This window comes from Gymnoscopelus microlampas (assembly GCF_963454915.1).
Source record: "Gymnoscopelus microlampas genome assembly, chromosome: 16".
NCBI classification, from domain to species: Eukaryota; Metazoa; Chordata; class Actinopteri; order Myctophiformes; family Myctophidae; genus Gymnoscopelus; species Gymnoscopelus microlampas.
In genome coordinates this window covers 12,055,391-12,080,265 of record NC_139953.1, presented here as the reverse complement: position 1 = coordinate 12,080,265, position 24,875 = coordinate 12,055,391, and the positions used below count along the sequence as shown (strand labels likewise).

The window sequence follows — 24,875 nt, the reverse complement described above, 5'->3', positions numbered from 1 at the left end:
CTGGATTTACAGCACCCAGGCGGCCCCCAAAAAGATCAGGCTTGTAAGGTAGCCGTCTAAATAGGGGAAAACCCCTGCTGGAATGTGATATTCAAATAGATCTCGTGCCCCAGGATTACAGGGGGTGGTTTATGACAAGTACCTGATACAGGAAGTCAACAAGCACATGTCCACCAATAAAATATAAATATGAAATACATATGAAATAAATATAAAATAAATGAAATAAATAAATAAACTGTGACTCCTTTGGTTGCTATATTTTGCCTAGTACATTTAACATACCTGGAATTTGTTAGGAGCAGTGGCTGACATTAATACAGCGCAGCGGGAGCAGTGTAGGTGTTAAGTGTCTTGCTCGGGGACACTTCGACACTCACTGTAGACTGGGCAAGCTTCCGATTCCCAGATGGCCTCTCTCTCTCTACCCAACAGCTACAACTCTCCACTGGCAGTCTACACACAGAGAGAGAAAGCCTCATGAAATGTGATTTTCCCTGTTTATGCAGCAATGTGACAATCCTGGTATCTGTGACACACAGGATCATGATGACAGTCAAGTTGACCATAATTAGGCTCAATGTGGCAGGGTTCTATAATAATTCTATAATGATTGTCTCAAGATAAGAACATTGTATACAAAGAAGAAGCTTTATCTATCCACAAGCCAATTAGTTATATGGGCAACAAAAAAACTAAATCTAAATCAATCAAGGCTGTAAGGTTTGGAATAGATTCCTGTGTCCCATTCAACAAATCATGTCCAATAACCTGTGTGATGTCAAGTTGATTGTAGTAAAAGTCAGTTGACACGAGCTAGGCACCTCGGAACCAGTCAGACCTAAAAGCCTGTAAAATCATTAGTGTTAATTTAACTCTGAGGGTGTAAAAATAGATCCTAATTGGACCCATACATTTGGGTCCATATTTATCCTCTCTGAGGATTTGGCCATGTTGCATGATCAAGTTGCTGTTGAGAACCGTGATCCTGCACTGCCCTCTGCTGGTGAACAACACCTATTCATCATTTTGACACGGGTGGGCAGTGAACTAAATGATTTATTATTCACATGTCCAGATGTATTATTGCATATCATGCAGTGATTAGTATATCAGACCGCTGCCACATAAATATTAAAACAAGTTAACAAAAACAAATAAGTATATAACTAAATAAATAAATAAACAACTTTTCATCTCAAGAAGCTCTCTAATGTTCTGCAATTGATTATTTGTCTATTTGACATGTTTGTTGTGTATTAAATGAGCCCTTATTTATGCTGGTTCAAATATACAACACAATACCATCTGGATAAACAACAGTTGCTCACATGTATGTACTGTATGTTTTTTGATTCTTGATTTCTTTGCCAGTGTTTTATGTAGTTTAGTTTTGAACACTGATCAATGTTTTAATGTCAAATATATCTGTTGTGTGAGGTGAGCCAATGAATTTCACTGCTCTTTCTTTACCATGAGATTGATAATGAGGCTGATTACTAATTAGCTTCATTGCTGTATTCGATGCAGTAGTGTCAGTGTAATTTAACCAGTGTCTGAAATGTAGGCTACCTCTGCATACTCTGGTTTTCACCTGCCAATCTGGTATGTAAAGTTGAATTGTTTAACATGATCACCTTTTTAGGCTCAAAGTTAGGACAGAGGACAGCCATGGACAACATTCTATTTCCCAGTAACATACTGCATATCATCATTTGGTGTAATAGTATAGCCACAAGAAGGAAATAAAAATGGTAGATAAAAGTGTGTCACAACAAAGGCTGTCTCACCTAAATGTGTGGGGGTGGCTGATTTATCCTGAGTGCATATGATCCATTAACTCCATCATGGTGTGTAGTTATACAGTCTATGGTGTAGTCACACCACCTACCTCTGAGTCCAATTAGTGTGACTCTGGTCAGGTGTGACTGCTTAATTAAAATCAGCCACCAGCCATCCCATAGTTCACCCCCTAAATGACTCTTTTCTATAGATTAGTCACGCCATGGAGACTTGTTTTTTAGTTTTTGTTGCATTCCTAAGCCAATAATTTGATGACCGGCAACGGTTCCGGTAGTCTCCTTTGTGTCTCCTACCTGTCTGCTGGTCATCGAATTATTGGCTTAGGAATGTGACAAAAACAAAAAAATATCCATGAATTCAATTCTCCATGGGTTGACTAATCGATAGACACACGGTTGGGAAGTCAGTGTCTTGCTCAGGGACACACTGATGCATGGCCTGGAAAAGTGGAAGGTCGAATCAACGACATTTGATTCACCCACTCAACTGCAAAATATCTAACCCTATCTATTTTCGAGGAATGAAAAAAATGATAACACAAATCTAATCTTCTCTTATGTCGGTCCCTGGCACAAAATCTTTTCAGATGGGGTCCACAACCAAATGAGGGGTTCTTGACAAGAAGTTGTTTGAGAGCCACTGATCTGGCCCTGCAGTATGTCAGCATAAGGACCACATTACCCCACATATTAGCTGCTGGGGGAAAATGACAGCACTAACATCAACATGCCACTGTCACCTTCAGCCCGAGCCAGGAACATTCTCTGTTAGAATGACGTATACTGAACCGCGGCTCATTGCTTCATCGCTGCCAGATATTTGCAGAGGAGAACTCATGGCAACTTGTCACTTCCTCCCTGCGTCTCCAACCAGTCTAGTGCTCCTGCATCTAATGGTGGATCCAGAATGCCTCAGTGAGCTCAGAGTTTCTTCAGATGACCAAATCTGCATCATCAATGGCCACTCCTGTCTACTGTACGACCGATACGTCCACCCCCTCATCAGTCTCTCCACTGGCTCCAAATTCTGCTTTCTGCTAAGTCAAAAACATTATATGGAGTGTATGACACCTGTTATCCACCTTATAGTAATTTATATACTGTAGTGTATATTGTTCTGTATACTGTATCCTTATATCCCTATATATATATATATATATAAACCCTATATACTTCATTGACCGGAGTCCCACAGGGGTCTATACTAGGCCCCTCCTTTTCCCCTCTACAACAAATCTCTTTGGCGAAATTAGCTGATCTACAAGCTACTTGTAGATTGCCCATTTTTTCCCAATACAGGGCAGCCTGGCTCCACCCCCTGAATCTCGGAGTGAAACGAAATGAAAATTCAGGCTGAGTGTCAGGCTAGGGACGCTGGGGTTCATGTGGTTAAAGCAATATTGCTCACATCCCTTGTCCTCAGCTGAACTTCAACCTACAGTATCTCCTGCCCAGATAGACTTAAATAGGACATGTAGTCCCACATGGGAACATGAGTTCTTTATGTTAAACCTAATCACCCCAACTCAACTCAACTCAACTTTATTTATATAGCACATTTAAAACAACCACAGCTGCCACAAAGTGCTGTACAGTGCATAGGTAATACAGTATGTAAAAACAGAGATTAAAAACACAGAATACAAAGACAAACACAGAACAAGAAAAGGAGGGGGGCTAGTTCAGAAAAAGAGGTCTCATGCTGTGTTAAAAGACAAAGAATAAAAGTGCGTTTTAAGCGAGGATTTAAAAATGGCCAGAGAGGGGGCCTGCTTAATCTGCAGGGGAAGATCGTTCCAGAGCTTGGGGGCAGCGACTGAAAAAGCTCTGTCCCCTCTAAGCTTCCGGTTCGCCCACGGGACCTCCAGCAGCATCTGGTCAGCTGACCTGAGGGAGCGGGCAGGAGTGCGGGGGGGGAGGAGCTCAGAGAGGTATGGAGGGGCGAGACCATTTAAGGCTTTAAAAGTAAAAAGCAGGACCTTGAACTGGATTCTAAAGTGCACGGGCAGCCAGTGGAGAGAGGCGAGGATGGGAGTTATATGCTCTCTCCTACGTGTGCCAGTTAGTAATCGGGCAGCAGCGTTCTGAATCAGCTGGAGCCGAGCAAGGGAAGACTGACTGGCTCCAAGGTAGAGGGCGTTACAGTAATCCAGCCGAGATGTAATAAAGGCATGGATTACTGTCTCAAAGTGCTGGGTGGATACCAAGGGTTTTACCTTTGCCAACTGTCTCAGATGAAAAAAGCTAGACTTCACCACTGAACTAATTTGGCGATCTAGCTTGAAGTCATTGTCCATTTTAAAACCCAGGTTGGAGACTGTTGGCTTCACAAACTGTGCCAGGGGGCCTAGATCAAAGGGAGGGGGGTTACCAGAACCATTTGGGGCAAACACCACCACCTCAGTTTTCTTTTCATTGAAGCTTAGAAAGCTTAGGGCCATCCAGGCTTTAATGTCCTCGAGGCAAGAGAGAAGAGCTTTAGGTTCAGCATCTTTCTTTTTTAAGGGGACATAGATCTGGCTGTCATCGGCATAAAAATGGAACAAAATGCCATGTTTCCTGAGGATGGACCCTAGCGGCAGGAGATAGAGAGAGAAGAGCACTGGGGCTAAAATAGAGCCCTGTGGAACACCATACGCCAACGGCGCCGGGGCGGATTCAGAGCCAGCAGCGCTGACAGACATGGTTCTGCCCGTCAGGTAGGACCTGAACCACCCTAGCGCAGTTCCGTGGATACCCACAAGGTGCTGCAGACGCCAGAGCAGGACGTTGTGGTCCACTGTGTCGAACGCAGCCGTCAAGTCCAGCAGGACAAGAATTACATGGTCGCCCGCATCATTTGCTCGGAGGATGTCGTTAAATACCCTTACTAGTGCAGACTCGGTACTATGCCGGGTTTTAAAGCCAGATTGGAAGACCTCAGGGATGTTATGCTCCTCTAGAAAAGACTGTAGCTGGGCATAGACAGCCTTTTCTAGTACCTTAGATATAAAAGGCAATTTCGATATGGGCCGAAAATGGGCCAACACAGTGGGGTCGAGGCCTGGCTTCTTAAGCAGTGGTTGCACTACAGCATGTTTAAAACACGTGGGAACAAGACCAGAAGAGAGACTGCTATTTATGATGTTCAGGACCACGTGAGCTACGCTGGGGAAAACCTCTTTAAAGAGGCGCGCCGGAATGGCGTCGTGAGGCGAACCTGAGGCCTTTATGTGGCTGACTATATCCTCCAAAAAGGACAGTGTTACAGGTTCGAACGAGCTGAGCACGGCGGGGCATGGGACACAAACAGAGGGGTCACAAACAAAGCTCGCCCTACCCCTAATAAGAAAGAGGGAATATAGGAACATGGGGAGGACCCCATCCCTCACTAGTTCATTTGAGGTAAGAAAGAATGAACTACAGTAGGAGATGATTCTCATCTATTCTACTCCCCCCACACTGTCTGCATCCAAATCCGGTCCGATCCTCCCCTGCTATAACTCTCTCTAGCCCACCCAATCCTCCCTGCTTTTTTCCCCGTCTTATCGGCCTGCCAAACCTTCCCCAGCCTCCCCGGCGTTAGCACTTCCATCAGACAGGAAAACTCTGCTCACTGCTTTGCAGCAGTGCGTTACTTCCACCCCACAGCATTCCACCTTCCCGGTGATGTGGAGTCCAACCCCTTCTCTGTCCAAATAATGACGTAACCAGACTCAACCACAGCTTAAACCCTCTCGCCCATAACACATCGCTTGGAAGGAAACCTCTGCTCTCCACTTCACGGCAGTTTGTTACTCTGAGTCAGATGAAGTGTAGCCAGCACAATGATCTCATCTCTGCCTCGCTGTCCAAATGTAAATGGTGAGAGGCGAGATGAGGTCTGGCTTTGGGCCCTTTAACTTATTGAGCCCTATTAAGCCGCATGGCAGAAATTGCAGATCCACAAGCTCACAACGTGTCACATCTCAATGTGTTGTGAGCTTGTAGATTGGCTGTTTTCACTATATTGGGGGAAAGAAATTATGATGACATGCCCAAAATAGTACTCAGTTCTCAAAGTGGGGTCTGGGGAGTTTTGCAAGTTTAGGCTATTGCCATTTACAGGCCTAGGCCAATCAAGGGGCACTGTAATGTAAGCAACAGAGCTGTGGGTGTGTTAAGATTTAAGAGTGCCACTGTGCAAAAATTGACAATACTCTGACTATTGTCAATAGGAAGATCATGTTTAACCTCTAGAGTTTAGATGGCAGTAAACTCATTAAATTATGGTGGGAAAGAAGTAAGATGATTTGAATTAAGTGGTCCTCTCACTTCAGGTTTATGTCAGCTAATTTGTTTATTAAGAACATGTTAGGCAGCAACAAATATTAATTTACAAAATATGAAATCACAATCAGCCGTGGGTCTAATAATATTGGCCAATAAATCAAGTCAAGTCAAATTTGTCAGTTAAATCACATGCAGTACTAGGTGGATGGCAAGCACAACAGCCCTACAAAATCACATTTTATTCATTTAGGTGACATTACATAACTACTCTCCTGCCATTAATTGCATCTTTTGACATGCAGTGTAGTGTAGTGTTCAATGTGACCCAATCTACCTACAGTTCGCAACAGCTACTGTACACCGGCTGAAGCAAAACCCTTTAAAAACATGCAATTTGAACGTTGTCTGTTCTGCAGTATTTACATATGACACATAGCAGTCCGTTTGATCATAGGAGTGTAAAGCCTGATTTACACTTACAGGTAGTTGCACTCCAGGGTCGTGAAACTCGTAGATGTTGTGAGCTTGTAAATCTCCTATTTTCAGTGCACAACATGGCATGCAACCAAGTATAAATCAAGCATAAATCATAACTTCATTAATATAAAAGGCACTTTAAAGTAGGACTTCTCTGTCATTTTCAAACGTACTGCGAACTACTACCTCTATTACATTTTGAAGAGATGGAATGTTATATTATATTGCGGTTTCATTTGGATTTAGGAAGTTGGCTGTAAATGATGTAACAATGCCGTTCATAATCTCACCATGGTGAGACTATCCATATTCTCAACACCAGCTGACAAAGAATCAACAGTTACCTGGCACCAACCAAGTAATGTGTTTGTGGAGCCAACACGGCTGGCACTGAGCTGAACAACACAAGGTCACTAACGCCATCTACTGTATGATCCTAGAAAATCAGAGTGCAGAATAAAACATCCACGTGCTTTCCTCTCAGCTTACACGCAGCACGTCTATATCTGATTTGAAGCTCTGTAGAAAATAAAAATCAATTGATTAAAACTAGAATTAAAGCTGCAATCCATAAAAAACATTATGTGAATACAATTATTTTAACTAATTGGTATGATATATATATATATATAACAACTGTGGGGGGTTGTGGTTGGTTTGCCGGCTTTTCTATTGAGAGATGTACTGTATATGGGTTGACAAGTGGTATTGCATAAAGCTCAAAACTGAATATATCCTCTGGCCAAATAGGCTTTCTGTATTAGCTCAGCAGCAGCGGGGGACTCGGGTTCGATTCCCGGGTAGGAGGACACGATAGTTACGGACTGCAGCTTTAAGCATCTACTTTGGTTTCATAGCAAGAGTGTCAACATTGAGTGTTTAGTACAGTGCATACTGCAGTTCTACACCTGAGGAGTACAGTATGCAATAACATGTATAATACACATGTCAGACATTGCTCTGGGTTAAGCATAAGTCCATTAATAGATCTTTTTTCTTTTTTTGTACAAATAATTTCTGAGAAGAATGAATAATAATAATAATGTTGTGATGGCTCCCCAGATGGTGAGGGAAATAGGAGGAAGAGGTCTTCATCCGCTTTTGGTGGCTCCCCAGATGATGAGTCCTACAACAACACCAACCACAGCCAGTACGATCACCAATATGCAGATCTTCTTCCGGGAACTTTGCTGGAACAAACAACATAAATTAAATATTAAGTGCTGTCATAACAGTATTAGGCTTTAGTCATAACTTTGCCAGTGGTTGAAGGGTTTGTATTAATAATCTAAATCTGTCACGTAGTTAGTAACTAAAGCTGAGTACAAAGTATAATATTTACCTTGGAGATGTAACAGTTGAAGAAAAGAAAATACCTCAAAATGTTACTTTACTACTGTTATTGAATACATTGACTTTGTTTCCACCACTGAAATGTTTGAACTACCATTAGGGCCACTGCAAGCAGCTACAACAGAATAGAAAAACAGCCCAGCAATAAAAAACATGAGAGTGAGAGTGGGATATTTCTGTCCTTCTGTCCCTGGGCTGTTTGTCTCAGATTGGGTGGGAACAGCCCATATCACCTTCAATAGTATCAGCATATCACCTTCCCTCTCAGCTCTATTTACCTTCTTTATCGTCTTAATCCTTCAATAACGAGGCATGTTGACTAATAATTGGCTATGTGGTTACAGTATGCAAGGGAGGCTGAGTGTTCACACATTTACAAGCTTCCCAGTCTTCTCCCCTGTCCTCTCTCTTCCTGTTTCTGTGTATTTCACCCTCCTCTTGTCTTTTATGCAAAACAATATGTGATCTTTCTTACCTGGTAGCTTGCAGCCTGTGCCAGTTGCTGAGTAGCGGATTGCACCTTAATTTCAGCAGTCTCCACATTAGCTTCTATACTGTCTGCATGGCACAGGGAGTCAACCACATACAGTACATGTTATGTTATGTTAAGCGACTAACAGATAGGCCATGTACACGTAGGTGGTAGCAGTGACGTATATTATGCACAGTGAAATCCTCACTGTTAGTTTAACTCTGAGAGTGTAAAACGGTGGGTAACCTTTTCTCGGTTAAAAGAACAATGAGGTTTTAATCAATGTGTGGTTGAAGTGCTACGTATTTACCAATAACATCTCCCTGCTCGTGGACCATCATGCCCAGGTCTTTGAAGATGTCGTTGATATCTGTGATGTCAGACTGAATGGAGAAACACAAAGCTTGATTAAGTTTTGCTTTTAAAAGATTATTTTCAATGTGTACCGCCTTGCATGACCGGACAGTAAAGAGACAGTGAATGTCATACAGTACGTAACACACGTCTTAAGTGAGACTAACTTAAACTGGTTGACCCAGCATGGCACCCGGAAGCTGATGGCTCATGTTCTAGTTAAGAGTTTAACCTGAACTACATTGATCTGTCCCTTAACCACATGAACCATCTGGGAATATCATCTATTTATGGTGAAGTGATTTGGTGTGTAGAGGGCAAAAAGGAGGGGACCCAAGTAAAGACGCCTGGGGTACCCCGGTCGACTGAAGTATATCGAAGTATTTAAGTGGAATAACGCTGCCGTGTATTAAACTATTGGTCGGCAGCATTAACTCTTCATATAGAGCAGTTCTTGTGACTATCAAAAATGTTATCCCTCCATGCAGCTTTCAGATGTGCCGCTTCAGGTGTCTGATGTGATCGTGAGTGGTATTTTTTTCACCTCCAGCTGTCTAATGGAAGACTCTCTCTCCTGGATCAGCATCAGGTCCTCTTCTGTGATGGCTTCACTCTGAGCCTGCGTCTGTGATTCACTGCAAGAACAAAACTGTAGCTGTATGATCAATGAATAACACAACAACGGTGTAGCTGATGGCATCACTCAAATAATGGCAAAAGATAAAATATAATAATAGTAGAGGTGGTTTATTTCTGAGTCTTCTCCTGGAAGTAATTAGAATACCTAACACTGATAGACAGTACCATTCAGTTAAAATATAACAAATTGGCCATGTTTGGGGGAAGACAGGCGGGGAGGGTTATCTTTGTCACTTCATTATGGACTCCGGGGAATGAGGAATGGGAGGAGTAGCAGTCAGGTTAACTAAGTATTAAGGGTTTAAGTGGTTAAGAAACTCCCCATGTCAAACATTGATGAAACTCGGCCATCAAACACGGTTGCTTCAGACAGTGTGGTAGAATTCTCATCTTGTCACTAATGCAGTCTAGTTCTAGTTCAGACTATAGTTGAGTTTACATGCCGAGTTTGCATAGCAGAAGAGTTGTAAAAAATGTAAATGATGATACAAACCTTTGTAGAAAAGACTCATTTCCAAAGGGATCTTCAGACTGGCCTGTCTGTTGGTTAAAAGATTCCTGTCAGTTCAACAATTCTAAAATTCTAATAACATTTTAACAAAAAAAGATTGTTATCAAGTTTGTGTTCACATTTGTATTCATGATGCATCTATGTTTACTGCCATAATTGTATTGCTGATATATTGCTGATATGATCAATAAAAACAATTGATAATAAAAAGAAGTTTGTGTTCAATGGAACATCTTTTGCTCACTTGTCTCGATCACATGACACTACATCCATTTGTGAGTTTCTTTAGTTTTCACTTGCACATACCTAGGTCCTTGTCAGCTAGCCAGTCTTCTACCGAGAGCAGATAGTACCTCTGGCTACCTGACCCCATTTGTTTCTATTAACATAGGTATATTATACAGTATGAACCGGTGCCAGTGGAATGTGTCAGACGTAATATTATCAAACGTTGTATCATCGACTTCCCTTTTACTCAGTTCAGCCAGCTATATTACACGAGTGAAGGCAGTCTGGGTCTGCACCTAGATATCAATGAACAGTTATCAAGGCAGATACAGTGTGTACTGCAGTGAGATACAGTAAGTGGAAATGACAGAGACATCAGCGTCTATTGGCAGAGGGACTGTAATATATATTCTATTGCTATGCCCTTACTATCTGTGATGACAACAGGGTTTTAAGTATATCAATTCTAATTTTAAGCTGCTGTTTTTCTTCAGCAGTCGCTTATAATGATAATGTATTTGTCCTTCATTTAACCAGGAAGGTTAACCATGGGATAGCTTATTTGCCTCCACCTAGTGGTACCTTTAGTACAGTCTCAGAAGGTAAATCAACTCAAATTCTAAATGCTAATAAGCAATATAAATCATTTAATTTAAATTAGAACAGTTGATAAAAGTTCTCCGACGGCACTGACACAAATGCATAGTGCTTTCACAATAATTACAGGAGTCCTCACTGACGAAGGACATGGAAGGTACAGTACACAATAAATCCTCTGTGTTCATTTATACATTTGTAACTCCAAGAGTCTTGTGTTGCAAATGTGTACGCTCTCTCAAGAGTTAAATGTAACATTCAGGATTCAATATGACCGTCTACTCACCGATACCCTGGAGCTGGCTCGGACTCGGGCAACAAACTCTCTTTCTTTGTCGGCTGCCTGGCGCTGGGTTCTCTGCAGGGCGTTCAGGGCACTGGAGAATTCATTCAACAGACGCTCTTTCTGTATCTTTCTCTGCCGCTAAAAGCACAAACACACACACACGCACACACAAAAGAAAATGTTCACCAATAATGACATGCCCAAAATAGGGAACCAGGTGTAAAGTGGTGAACAGGATGGGAACTGACTGACCATCATGACTAGTTTATCAGTTTCCCTGGCTTAAGGTACTGCTACTAGAAACGTTATGGTACCTGATCAGGGCCAACAGGCAATGCGCTGAACACCTTCATGAGTCGGTCAGTCTCCTTGGCGAGCTGGTTGCCCTGCTGCTGTTTCTGTTGTCTGGAAACCACAATCATCACAGAGAATCACTAACAGGATCGCATATAAGCTGTAAATAAACAGGCTGAAAGATCAACTGACAGGTTCATACCTGGGAGATATTCACAGCCATTTTACCTGGTTTGGTGTGCGGGCTCAACCTTTTTGAACTGAAGTTACTCACAGCCCCCCAAAAGAGGAGCACTGCAATTTAGGCCGGGTATTCTAGCTCTCTCTATTGGCCCTTTTCGACTACAAAGTGCAACCCAGAACCTTCAATAACCTGAAACTTTCCAGAACCTGTGAAGCTCTGTGATGGTTTACATTATAACCAGAGCCACTAGGCCTAGGCTATTTTAGAGAATTTTCACATAAAATGACATGCCCTAACACACTGGTTCCCAAACAGTGTGTTGGGACCCATTCGTGGGTCGCGGACACATTTTTATGAGTCACTAAATAGCCCCTTTTTTTTAGCCTGGTTCCAGACGAATCAGCCATTGCAAAAAAATTGCCCCTGGCAGATTAGGTCTGGCCCCTCTCCATAGAAATTGGATTTCTCTCCCTCCGAAGTTGTGAGGGACCAAACCGGGCCCAGTATGCAAATACAGGCGGGTTTATCACCAGAGGCATTTTTTGAATTTTCTCCTCAGAAATGCAGTCTCCACACAAAGATTCCAGACTAATATCTACGCAGTGGTATTAGTCGCGTTGTGAGCTTGTAGATCGGCTATTAGAGAGGATGATGAGGGATGGTAACTCACAGTGTCTGTCGTAGATGGCTGGAGTCCTGCTCTGTTCCTAGCTGAGACACGCCTCTCTGTAGCTCTGACGCTGGTGAGATAGGTATATATAAATATTTGGAATGTTTGTACAGATATCTGTCATGGATTGAGTGCCACATAGTCAAAAGATTAGATTATACAATAAAATTATATATAAAAACTGTGCAAGGTGTGTACAGTGATCGTGTTGATACTGTATTTCACTGCAACAGTGTGTGTGTGTGTGTGTGTGTGTGTGTGTGTGTGTGTGTGTGTGTGTGTGTGTGTGTGCGTATATGTATTACTCAGCAGTGTGATTTTCTGGATGTTGGAGCCGATGTTCTGAGCCAGAGCGCTGGGCTCCTCTTGAGTTCCAGCCTGGTACGACATGGTGGATGCCTGGAAAAGTGTGTCAAACACAGTGACCTTCAGTTAATTGGCTACTTGTCATTGTTAGCCTTCTGTACAGTTCATGACAGGCCTTGATGAAGATCATATATACACACACACACACACACACACACACACACACACACACACACACACACACACACACACACACACACACACACACACACACACACACACACACACTTCAACAAAGTCTAATTTATACTCTGTCGTACGCTGTGTCGCTCACCGAAAGAAGGTTTGTAGATCTGCTATTTTCAGCAAGCGACACTGTCTACGATGAAGTATAAATCAGGTGACAGTATGAATCTTGATTTTAACAGCGAGGCAAGTACAGTGAAACAATGTTCAAAGGATTCTCTGAAATACACTGCAATCATTCTTAAATGGATTTTGATTTAGTGGTTACTTATGAAACCTGTTCCTTGGTAACTATGAAAGATAAAAGCAGCAAGATATGACAGCAAGACAGTGTGAAACTACTGTAACAGTCATGGAACAAGTCATGAAGGTTACAATACGTTCTATTGTAACTAAGTCATATAATTATGTATTATTAAGCAGAGTATTATGCATTAAAGCAATCTTTGATAATAATAATAATAATTGTCATACATTCTCTCTCACACTTCACTGCAAGTTAAATCAAAATTCATCCAAATTTCAAAACATAATTTTTCAGAATTTAAGACATTTATGAAAATGTCTGTCTATAGTATACTGCTACATCACAGCCTAAAGACCTATATATAATTAAAACGGTTGATGTTAATGTATCTCGTGGACACACACACACACACACACACACACACACACACACACACACACACACACACACACACACACACACACACACACACACACACACAGGTGTAAAGTAACTAAGTATGTACTCAAGTATACTGTAAGTACAGTTTTTTTGGTATTTTTACTTCAGTATTAACACATTTCAATATTTTTACTTCAACTCCACTACATCTCAGAGTAAAACAATGCACTACAATTACATGAAAACTAGTTTATTGTTATTACAAAATACACTAACTACAGCCTATATCTCACACACACACACACACACACACACACACACACACACACACACACACACACACACACACACACACACACACACACACACACACACACACACACACACACACACTTCAACAAAGTCTAATTTATACTCTGTCGTACGCTGTGTCGCTCACCGAAAGAAGGTTTGTAGATCTGCTATTTTCAGCAAGCGACACTGTCTACGATGAAGTATAAATCAGGTGACAGTATGAATCTTGATTTTAACAGCGAGGCAAGTACAGTGAAACAATGTTCAAAGGATTCTCTGAAATACACTGCAATCATTCTTAAATGGATTTTGATTTAGTGGTTACTTATGAAACCTGTTCCTTGGTAACTATGAAAGATAAAAGCAGCAAGATATGACAGCAAGACAGTGTGAAACTACTGTAACAGTCATGGAACAAGTCATGAAGGTTACAATACGTTCTATTGTAACTAAGTCATATAATTATGTATTATTAAGCAGAGTATTATGCATTAAAGCAATCTTTGATAATAATAATAATAATTGTCATACATTCTCTCTCACACTTCACTGCAAGTTAAATCAAAATTCATCCAAATTTCAAAACATAATTTTTCAGAATTTAAGACATTTATGAAAATGTCTGTCTATAGTATACTGCTACATCACAGCCTAAAGACCTATATATAATTAAAACGGTTGATGTTAATGTATCTCGTGGACACACACACACACACACACACACACACACACACACACACACACACACACACAGGTGTAAAGTAGCTAAGTATGTACTCAAGTATACTGTAAGTACAGTTTTTTTGGTATTTTTACTTCAGTATTAACACATTTCAATATTTTTACTTCAACTCCACTACATCTCAGAGTAAAACAATGCACTACAATTACATGAAAACTAGTTTATTGTTATTACAAAATACACTAACTACAGCCTATATCTCACACACACACACACACACACACACACACACACACACACACACACGTCCTTTTAACTGCGGAGTGACACAATGCGGAAATCACTCAACTATTTATTGACACAGGAGTCAGGACAGGAGAGCACAGAATAGGTCACTGTGTCCTTATTATTCCTCCTAGTCGTTAAGTCCTAGTCCTGAATTTGTGATTTCGGATTCATTTAAATGCGGAGGTTGTTGTCAGTTGTTGTCAAATAAGTTAATTGCGCTGCAGGCAGGTGCGATGTCATAACGTTATCAAAGTCGCACTGAAACATGACCGTCATATGACAGTCATGGATGAACTTCAACCTGGTGTTTGCACTTTCTCCATTCAAGGCCCGTACATCTACATTAACGTTCAGATTTCAAATATAATGTGCTTACCCCATGGCCACGGATGTAAAAATGATGTACGGCTCCTCAGAAGTACCCGTATCTTCCGTATTGTTCAATAAAAAAGCATTTTAATCCGATCGATGGCCATTTTCTTCGTATGCTTTCAACTACGCGACCCTATCGGTTGGTAGGTGTACTGCACTCTGATAAACTATAACTATGAGAAAATGGCCACCGGATTAAAATGCTTTTTAGTGAACAATAACGAAATACGGGTACTTCTGAGGGCCCGTACGTAATTGGAACATCCGTGGCCATAGGGTAAGCACTTTATATTTGAAATCTGAACGTTTATGTAGATGTACGGGGAAAATATCGAGAAAGTGCAAACACCAGGTTGAAGTTCAACCATAACGGTCGTGACAGACGACCATGGCTAAGCAACCAAACTTGGAACTTCTCAGACATCTGCTCGTTCAGAAACTCTTCCACGTTCTCAAAAAGTGTGACAACATGTTGGATCCCGCTATGATTACTGCCATTGTATAGCTGACAAAAATACCCTGTAAATGTTTGGAATATGTTGTATTGATGATAGTTTTGATTTACCTTTTCGAGCAGCTGCAGCAGCAGCAGCAACAACAGCTAGACGTTTCCTGGTTCTGGGCAAGGAGTATGTTGAAGAAGGAGAGGACCGGTGGTGGAAAAAGTACTCACATTTTGTACTTACGTTAAAGTATCAATACTGCAACGTAGGAATACCCTGTGCGCTCCCACCGCACTTTTATTTTACCTCTGGGGCAGAATCTGCCAATGCTTTGTCAATGCAAATGCGTGTATTCCTGGTCTTGCGGATTTTTTCCAAGAATCCACGCATTTGCATTGACAAAGCATTGGCAGATTCTGCCCCAGAGGTAAAATAAAAGTGCGGTGGGAGCGCACCCTAAGTAAAAGTCAGAAATTCAAGATTTACTTGAGTACAAGTACAAAAGTATTGGTATAAAAAAAAGTACTTCAAGTACCAAAAGTAGAAAGTGCTCATTATGCAGAATCCCATTAAATCAGCTATTTTCAAATGGCCGAAATGTATTCAGTAAAAGTACTGAACATTGGAAATACCAATCTGACATTTGCACAGTGGCGTTCCCAGAAATTACATTTAGGGCAGGCGAGATTTTTTTCTCTACCCCCCCCCCCCCCCCCCCCCCCCTCCGAAGGGGCTGGGGGGGTACGCGGGGAAAAAATCTCGGGGGAAACAAGTTAACAACGCAACACTGACTACAAAACTGAAAAACGTTAATAAAAGCAATATGCAAGTATAATCAATCAATCAATTATTCAGCAGTGGTCTCAGGTCTCTTCATGTTGTAGTTTATTGGTTCAAGCTGCTCTCATACTCAGAGCCCCTTTTATGTCTGGTGAGTACAGGTGATGGCCCAGAGACCCCCACACCTGGCACTCCTGGCACCCCATGAAGATAAAGGCAAACATTTGCAGCGGAGGGTGAGGTTCCGATTGGAGCTATGTTGTAATATGTTTTTGTGTGGACTCCAGTATAAAGACTAGCTGATTCCAATGCTCAGTCTGTCAGAAACTTAAGTTGCTCTTTAGATACCTAGCTTTAGATAGATATTTTTATATATATAAAAAAAACATGTTATAACCTCCCTGAACCATGAATTATTTGACAAACGACGGGCGGAATCCAGTTTGCCTGCAGTGCCTAGAACGTCGTGATGTATATGACCTCTCCTTGTTCAAATATACTCCTTGGTTCTGTGTCACTCCCCCGTCACATGATAAGTCGCTTCCCAAAATGATGGTAACCAAACCGGAAGACTCAACCCTAAACACGCTCGCCCCCGGGAGCAGAGTAGAGTAGACCACTTACCCAGCCAGGTCCGGTCCGGTCGACCCGAACGAGCAGAACCCTCGCCCTGCAACGATTGTCCGCTCGCCCCGCCGGTGCGGAATGCTCGTCCACAATTCATATCATAGGGTCCATGGTTGTGCACACAACAACATGAATCTAAAATGTGTCTTACCCATGGGATGGGACCAAAATGAGACCATTCCACCTGGAATGTTTGTCATTTACCATTGATTGATTGGTTGATGTACTTTATTTAGTAAGACATGAGAACAACAGTACATGGAAGTACAAATTCACAATACAAGGTCTACTAAACTGGAAGACTCATAAAAGCACAGAGCTTGTTTCAAATGAGTTCCCCATGCACACAAATCATGATGACATATAAGAGACAGACAGATATACACAACTACTATAGAATGTCATACAATCAGTTTACAGGTTACTGGTATGAAGAGTGAGAAATATGTACAAAAGGAGAAGGAGAGAGAGGGGGGGGGGGGTAGGGGGGTAGGTTAGGTTAGGACTTAGACAGGGGCCATTTTCCAATTGCAGCCTCCTGAAGGTGTATCTTTAGGGCTGTTTTGAAAGAGAGTAGGGTTTTACACTCCTTTACTCCTTTTGGTAGGGCGTTCCACATTTTTGATGAATAGCATGAGAACGAGTTACTTCCCTTTGTTGAGCCAAAAAAGGGTTGGACAAGGTTTGTGGAGCTGCCTCTGGTATTGTGATCGTGGACATCATTAACATTTTGGAAGTATTTTGACAAATACAGGGGGATCCCAATGTTGTGATATATCTTGAAGACCAGGCCCATAGCAAGTTGCTGTACTCTGTCCGCAACCCTAAGCCATCCAATCCTATCAAAATGATCAGGGGTTAGATGGATTTTGTAGTTGAGGCCAAGAAGTAGCCTTACAAGTTTGTTTTGGGATGTTTGGAGCCTTGTTTTTAAGGCCTTGGTGGTGTTGTGATACCATGAAGTACATGCATAATCGTAATGACCTTGTATGAGGGCCACTGCAAGAGTCTTCAGAGTCTTCTTACTGACTTTACGATCAATACTCCGCAAATAGCGTGTTTTTTTGTGGACCGTTTTGATCGTTTTTTCAGCATTTTTGTCACCAGAGAGGTCAGCCTCCAAGATAGAGCCCAGGTAGGTAATTTCGTTTTTTCTTTTGATGATATCATCACCCGCTTTGATCGTGAAGCTCTCTGCCTTTCTGAGGTTAGGAGTGGACCCAAAGAGGATGCATTCCGTTTTGCCCAGGTGTAATGAGAGCTTGTTGTCGGAGAGCCAGATGCAGATCTTGTTGAGTTCAGAGCTGAGAGTTTTCTCAACCTGCAGCCTGTCCCTGTCCGAGACTAGCAGGGCCGAGTCATCTGCGAACAGGAACAGGTTGCAGTCGCAGGCTGACGACATGTCATTCACATATATCAGGAACAGTAAGGGTCCTAGTATACTTCCTTGGGGAACACCACAAGTCACTGGGAGGGGGGGGGACTGGGTGCCGTTTACTTCCACCACTTGCTCCCTCCCTTCCAGGTAGGATCTCATCCAGTTCACTGACGTGTCATCAAAACCTATTGCTCTGAGCTTATTGATCATAATCGGGTGATTAACGGTGTCAAAAGCCTTCTGGAGGTCCAGCATGACCATGCCGCAATATTTTCCCTTTTCAATCTCTTGTTTGATAGAGTCGTTCAAATAGAGAAGGCATGTGTCAGTGGAGTGGTTTGTTCTGAAGCCAGATTGGAATTTGTAGATTAGATTTTTCTCGGCAAGATACTTGTCGACCTGTTCATAGACTATTTTTTCCATGACTTTCGAGATGGAGCTTAGAATAGAAATAGGGCGGTAGTTGCCAGGGTCTAATTGGTTTCCTATCTATTCCATCTGCTCCAGCAAAGCTGTGAAGGCTCCAATCCAGGCTTAAAATTGTGTATATAAATATTTTTGGAAATCTGCAAATCTCACAATGGCCACCTTTAATGATGACAATGCGCTCATTCACAGGTGATCTAGCTATTCAATGCCAGGTAGTTGGTCATTAGCATGTTTGATCACATTCAGGCATGCACAGATGACCAATGACCACATCGTTTATTACATACAGGCATTGTTCACGTTTTCTTATTATTGGTTTGGTGAACATGTGTAGCCTACATGAACAGAACATGATAAATGTCTGCAACCAATGAAAACAATTATCATTTTAATTGTGGCGAAAAACTACAGCAGACTGAGCTTGTGACAGCATGGGAATACTGTCTCACAGGCAGTCCCACTCTTCCTAGTGCCAAGTTATCCTGGTGCCCGGCCTTCCAGGTGCCCACTCTTCTCGCCCCCAAAGTGCCCACTCTTTCGGTTGCCCACATTTCCCTAGTGGCCACTCTTCCTACTGCCCAGTTTTCCCAGTGCCCACTCTTCCCTAGTGCCCGGTCATCCCGAAAAGATGGTGCCAAGATTTCCCTAGTGCCCACCTTTTCTGTATATATCCATAGCCAGTGAATTTTAGATCAGTGAATCTTTGTTGAGTAATGTTGCACGTTCCATACAATAACATCGCTGAGCCCTTAATTTCTTCCAAGCTACTCACTGAAAACTTGTAGCTCAGTTCTTGGTCCGCATGTGTTTTACAGAAATGCACCCTCTGTCCGGTTAACACTTGCCCTCTCTCTGTGGGTGCCATGTTGTAATGAGAGGCTTTGTACCACTGGACTGTAGGGCTGTGCTCCATGCACAAGCAATGGATGACCACGTTTTGGCTGGTTTTCACCCTATTTTTAACTTATGTTTTCACCCCATAAAAGCGCGGCTTCTGGCTGACCTGCAGATCTGGGACTGGGTTCAGGGCCACTGCTGGGACAGTAGGAGGTAGCTCAGGGTGCCCTAATGGCTCAGCTTTTAGAGCTAATCACATGTCACACGACTCTATCAACTATTGTGTAATGTAATAAAGCAGAGCTGCCTGAGATAAAAATGTTACTGTTTTCACAGTGACAGTCCACTTTGACTTTGATATTGACAGAGAAAGAACGATGAATGGATAATCCCCAGTTAGGGGAGAACGCTAAGTTATGTATCATTCATAATAATAATCATAAGAAATTATGATGAAAAGGGGACACTTCTGGCTGCTTGGAGGTCTATATAGGCCTACTTCACATTGAGATCCTTTCAAAAATCTCTTTAGAATTAAATCAAATATGGAACCTGGAAAATAATACAACTGCATTGACCTCCAGTACCTATAATTGTAGACATTTCAATGAAAGAACTGAGATGTAAAGATGACCCTGCCATGAGTGGGCTCACTCCTAGGGGTGGATTGGGGTTAGTGTATGGTTCAATGGACAGCTATCTTGTGAGGTTTTCATCTATTACTTTCAATAGTGTGAGGTCATGTTCTCTTTCTATCATAGTTGATAATTAAGAGAGAAAGGTGATCTAGACCTATGATGAAAATGTGCTTCACAAAAAATAAATAGGCTGAATACTGTATATAAAATGCAGTACACTGTGTGAAGAGGTGCCCATGTGAAATGGCCACTTGATGTAAATGTGTTCCTTGAATATGGAAAACAAATTTGAATGTTTTTTTATGTGCGCAGCACCATGTTGCTACATGTTTATTTGGCTTAGAAGATGATTGGTTGTTGAATTGTATATATTTGTTGTGTTTTACAGAGTATTTATTTTCTTTGTGGCAATGGTTGTAATGGAGAATACAAGAACGCTCGCCCCAAAACATGCTCGGGCAGAGTGTTCCGGTTACCGTAAAGGAGGGTCACAATTGCTGAATAAATGAGGACAATTGTCAGCATTTGTTGTGAGGGAAAGGGAAGTCTTCTGCTGGAGCTGCTACCACCACTACCGGGATAGAGGGTGCTGCTGTCATCAATGCAAGAAATGCAAACATCAGCAAAAAGAGATGGCATGATGGCAGGATGAACATTATAGCCTGGAGGAAACCAGACGAATCCACAAGATGAACAGTTTCAGGACCTTGATTTTATTTTACTGCACAATTTTCAAGTTATTTGAGAATATAATATCAGATGTGAGACACACAACTCTATCAACTCTGTTGTACCTTATTAATCAATGTGGTTTTGCACTGTAGGGCTATTTCCTTTATTGTCCTAGATTGTCTAAATTTGATTTATTTACCTGTCAATGCCACGTGTCTAGCTATAATTATCATGCAAATGTCTTTTATGCCTTCCATTTAATGTTTCCCTCCTTTATGAAGTGCATGAGCAACATTTTATTTATTACATTTATTTATGTACAAATAAAGTACTTATACCACACACATGCATATTACAAATAGTGTTGGTATTACAAATAGTTACATAATAACATTATAAAAGTTATGGATCTAATGTTCTCTATCTAAACTTAAAAAAGAATGCACTTTTTTTAAAGCCTCCATTGTGGAAATGATTGGAGAATTCCAGGGGAATTCCAGAGAATGTTTAATGTAGTTTCATTTTTGACTGAACTGAAACTAAAGAGACAAAACAAAACAAAACTGTTGTGTTGCTTCAGAAATGCAAACTGAAATCCATTCCATGCCAGCAGTCAGTGTAAAATGGAACCATTCACAGATCACATGTTTATTAGCCTTGTGATTTCAGAATGGCAATTATATTTCAGTGGTGAACATAAGTACATTTACTGTAGGCCTACTTGTGTAGGCTACTGTACTTTTCATTTTTTTGTGTACTGGATCATTTCCAGGGGCGTCAATTGGGTATGGCAGGCTATTGCAGCTGCCATACCCTGGCTCCAGGGGAGAAAAAAAAAAGAAGTACTTTTTTGATAATAAATTGGGAAAATCAGGCAAAAATAAGAATGAAATAACATAACCCTAACCTAACCCGAATCCTAACCCTAAAACCGAAATAAAGTATACAAAAACTGGAAAAAAAACGAACCCAATCCGCCCAGAACCGCACAAAAATTTCGCGCGCGCGCGTGCATGAGGTCACCCATGAGGTCGCGTGCATGTTGCCATACCCTAGCTTTTGCTGAACTGACGCCACTGCTCATTTCAAAGACAAATATTGTAGGCTACATTTGACTCCACAACATCTTTCAGGAGAGAGAATGTGAATTATCCGTCTAAGCCCTATTTTAAAAAAATGCCAATCTACAAGATCACAATGCGTCAAAATGCAATACATTGTGAGCTTGAGATCTGCTATTTTCACTATAATTGATATTTCTTTAGAAAATTTCTGGGAAATCTTTGAATTTTAGTGGAAATGTCAAAATTTCAGTACAGCAATGCATTGAAATGAAAAATAAATTGTACGTTGTAATTTGTACTTTTGAATCCTTTTTTAAAAAAAAGCATATTTTAGAAAGTAAGTAGCCTAGGCCTACTCTAGTAGCCTATTTTAACTCAATTTGGCCTACAAATGTGACGGAGTAACTTTCATTTGAGTAGGCCTAATATTTGACCAAGAGATAAGCTACAGGGTTTACTGAGAAGCTACTTAATTTTCACTGTTCAGGTCTTGGAGCTCTATACAGTAAATCTGGCATATTTGAAACCCAGATAAATGCTGATCGTTGCTGATTGTTCAATCTGACACAGCGACTGTATAGTCGCTGTGTCAGATTGAACAATCCAACGAGTTCTATCAAGTGCCCAGTTTTCCGGAAAAAAATAAAGAAAATGCCCAGTCATATCAAGTGCATAGTCTTGCAAAAAAAAAGAAGAAAGAAAATGCCCAGTCATCTCAAGCGCCCAGTTTTCTTCCTTAAATTTAGACTAACACCCAATAGGAGCCTACACAACTCCAGGGGTGGAAAAAGTAAGTAAGCCAATCAATTGATGACCGGCGGTCTGAGTCTCCTACCGGATACATCAGCATCTTTATTATTATCATCAAATTATTGGCCCTGGAATGTGACAAAAAATAAAATCTCCATGAATTCAATGCTTCATGGGGTGTGTAATTTATAAAAAATAAGTATTTTTTTGGGTGAACGACTCCTTTAAGTAAAAGTATCAATACTGCAATGTAGAAATACATAAATGAAAAAACAAATAAATGTCCGGAATTCAAAATGTACTTGAGTAAAAGTAAAGTATTGGCATAAAAATGTACTTAAAGCACCAAAAGTAAAGTACTCATTATGCAGAATGTCCTGTTTCACAAGTTATCCTGTGTATAAAATGTATTAAAATCTTTTGAAAATAGCAGATCTACACACTCAAAATCCAGTAAGTAACTAGTAACTAAAGTTTTCAATTCCACTAATTGTAGTGGAGTATAAGTATAATATTTGCCTCTGACCCTGAGGTGTAGTGGAGTAGAAGTAAAAGTACTGAAAATTGTAAATACTCCAATAAAGTAAAAGTACCTCACAACTAAGTACAGTATTTGAGTAAATGCACAGTCACTTTCCACCACTACGCAACTCAAAGAAACTTAGATGTTCTTTCATTTCTTCAGGACAAACCACACCCTTTGCGAGAAGTAAACATGCAGTTGTTTAAAAACGAAAGCTATGAATGCAGCTATAAAAATGTGACCCTCAGCACGCAGTCGCAGTTCAACAATAGACCATGAGGAAGTTCAGAGGAGGCTGAGAGGTATGGTTGTCTACCACTTTATCTTTAAATAAGTATTATTTTATAATATTTTAGTCAAATATATACACAATGGATCAAGTGGTCAATCACTAATTTAAGTACAAAAAAGATGTGCACATTGAGAGGCTACCCAGTCACAGTGGTGTAAAGAAATCAGTACATTTACTCAAGTATTGTACTTAAGGACAATTTTTAGTTATTTTTTACTTTACTGGAGTATTTCCAATTATCTGTACTTTTACTATACTCAACTACATCTCATTGTAGTTACTAGTAGCCTTAAAGACTCTTAATGTATTTGATCGATTTTGACTTTTTTGTTATCTCTAAAGGGGGGTCTTAGCTACCACCCCCGCAAATTGCCTTGATAAATATATAAGGTAAAATAAAATAAATATAAGGTGCTAATCCGCGTGTACCAAATGTTAACTAGGTGTTCGGAGTATTTGTGCAATGTATTAGTCCATTATTTTCTATAAAGAAGTGTTTTAATCCCGTCTGTGGACGATTCTGTCTGAAGTTCCCAATGGGCGGTAGTGACGGGGCGCATCCGGCGAATGGCGGAATTACACTGAATGTAAACAGGAAGTAAATGAGGAGGGGGAAGAAAAAATGGCGTTCGGCCACAGACTGGATTCAAACACTTCTTTATTGAATAATATGGACTAATACATAGCACAAACACGCCGAACACCGAGTTAACATTTGGTGCAAGCGGGTAAGCACCTTATATTTTGCATTTGTACATGTTTAATGAAGTACGGGCTTTGGAGCTGACGTTCCAGTGCAATCTGGGGGGGGGGGGGGGGGGGAGCTAAGACAAAATCGATTCAATAAATATACGATTCTAGATCTAAGGCTAAGTTAGTTACTTTTGTAGATTTTGATTATTATTACAAAACATATAACCTCTTCAGCCATATATATATATATATACTTTGGCTGACTGACCAAAATTCAGCCCTGGCATTTTGGTCCGAACCGGCCCACCACCCCCCGGACCAAATGTACATTTGGATACCAATACGTTTGTACTTTTACTCAAGTATGTTTAAATCCGGACTTTTACTTGTAACAGAGTAGCTCTACATTGCAGTATTGATACTTTTACTTAAGTAATACATTTGAGTACCTTTTACACCACGGCTACTCCTTAGCCTACTGAAATAATTGTAAGTGCTGGTTACAGATTCACAGGACAGCTGATTAGCTACACCTGAAGATAATCACTGTACAGTATGGTTTAAAGGTTGTGATGTCATTTCAAACAGGTTCATCAAGATGTTTTGCCCTGAATGTGGGCACAAAGGTGAACCATCACATAAATTCTGCTCTGAATGTGGATTTAAGTTATCTACTTTACTGTCAAAGAAGACTCAACAGTCAAAAGGTAAGGCAACCAAAAGCAGCCAAATGAATATGTCGTCATAATAGCGTCGTTACTTTTAGTTTTTTTCCCTTCATTATTATATATTTTCCCATTTCCCGCCCAATAATA

General features: G+C 40.9%; 2 protein-coding genes across 3 annotated transcripts in view; one reads left to right on the top strand and one right to left on the bottom strand.

Moving 5' to 3' along the window:
- Positions 1-6,101: 6,101 nt before the first annotated feature.
- Positions 6,102-15,600, bottom strand: stx7l (syntaxin 7-like). Of its 2 annotated transcripts, none has more exons than XM_084081857.1 (10): positions 15,500-15,600; positions 12,424-12,517; positions 12,119-12,188; positions 11,285-11,375; positions 10,971-11,108; positions 9,842-9,888; positions 9,254-9,344; positions 8,666-8,738; positions 8,359-8,441; positions 6,102-7,720 (listed from the first exon to the last, which is right to left on the bottom strand). In XM_084081857.1, exons 2-10 carry the CDS (start codon positions 12,506-12,508, stop codon positions 7,622-7,624), a joined length of 777 nt encoding a protein of 258 aa, XP_083937983.1. In that variant the 5' UTR covers positions 12,509-12,517; positions 15,500-15,600; the 3' UTR covers positions 6,102-7,621. The 2 variants fall into 2 exon arrangements, with proteins under 2 accessions (XP_083937983.1, XP_083937984.1); XM_084081858.1 differs by lacking the exon at positions 15,500-15,600 and adding an exon at positions 12,759-12,781.
- A 7,718-nt stretch (positions 15,601-23,318) lies between these two features.
- The window catches only part of LOC311062841 (E3 ubiquitin-protein ligase rnf213-alpha-like), a 54,438-nt gene continuing 52,881 nt past the window's right edge, over positions 23,319-24,875 (top strand). Inside the window, exons 1-2 of the mRNA XM_084082060.1 lie at positions 23,319-23,377; positions 24,649-24,767. Of these exons, the coding sequence (XP_083938186.1) occupies positions 24,659-24,767 (109 nt within the window). The 5' untranslated portion in view covers positions 23,319-23,377; positions 24,649-24,658. The remainder of the gene's footprint in view (positions 23,378-24,648; positions 24,768-24,875) is intronic.

Coding starts and splice junctions, on each gene's coding strand:
- stx7l (XM_084081857.1), bottom strand. CDS start 12,508: ATGTCGTACCAGGCTGGAACTCAAGAGGAGCCCAGCGCTCTGGCTCAG. Junction 8,739..9,253: donor CTTCCATTAGACAGCTGGAG/GTGAAAAAAATA, acceptor TTCTCCATTCAG/TCTGACATCACAGATATCAA. Junction 8,442..8,665: donor CGAGCAGGGAGATGTTATTG/GTAAATACGTAG, acceptor TGTGCCATGCAG/ACAGTATAGAAGCTAATGTG.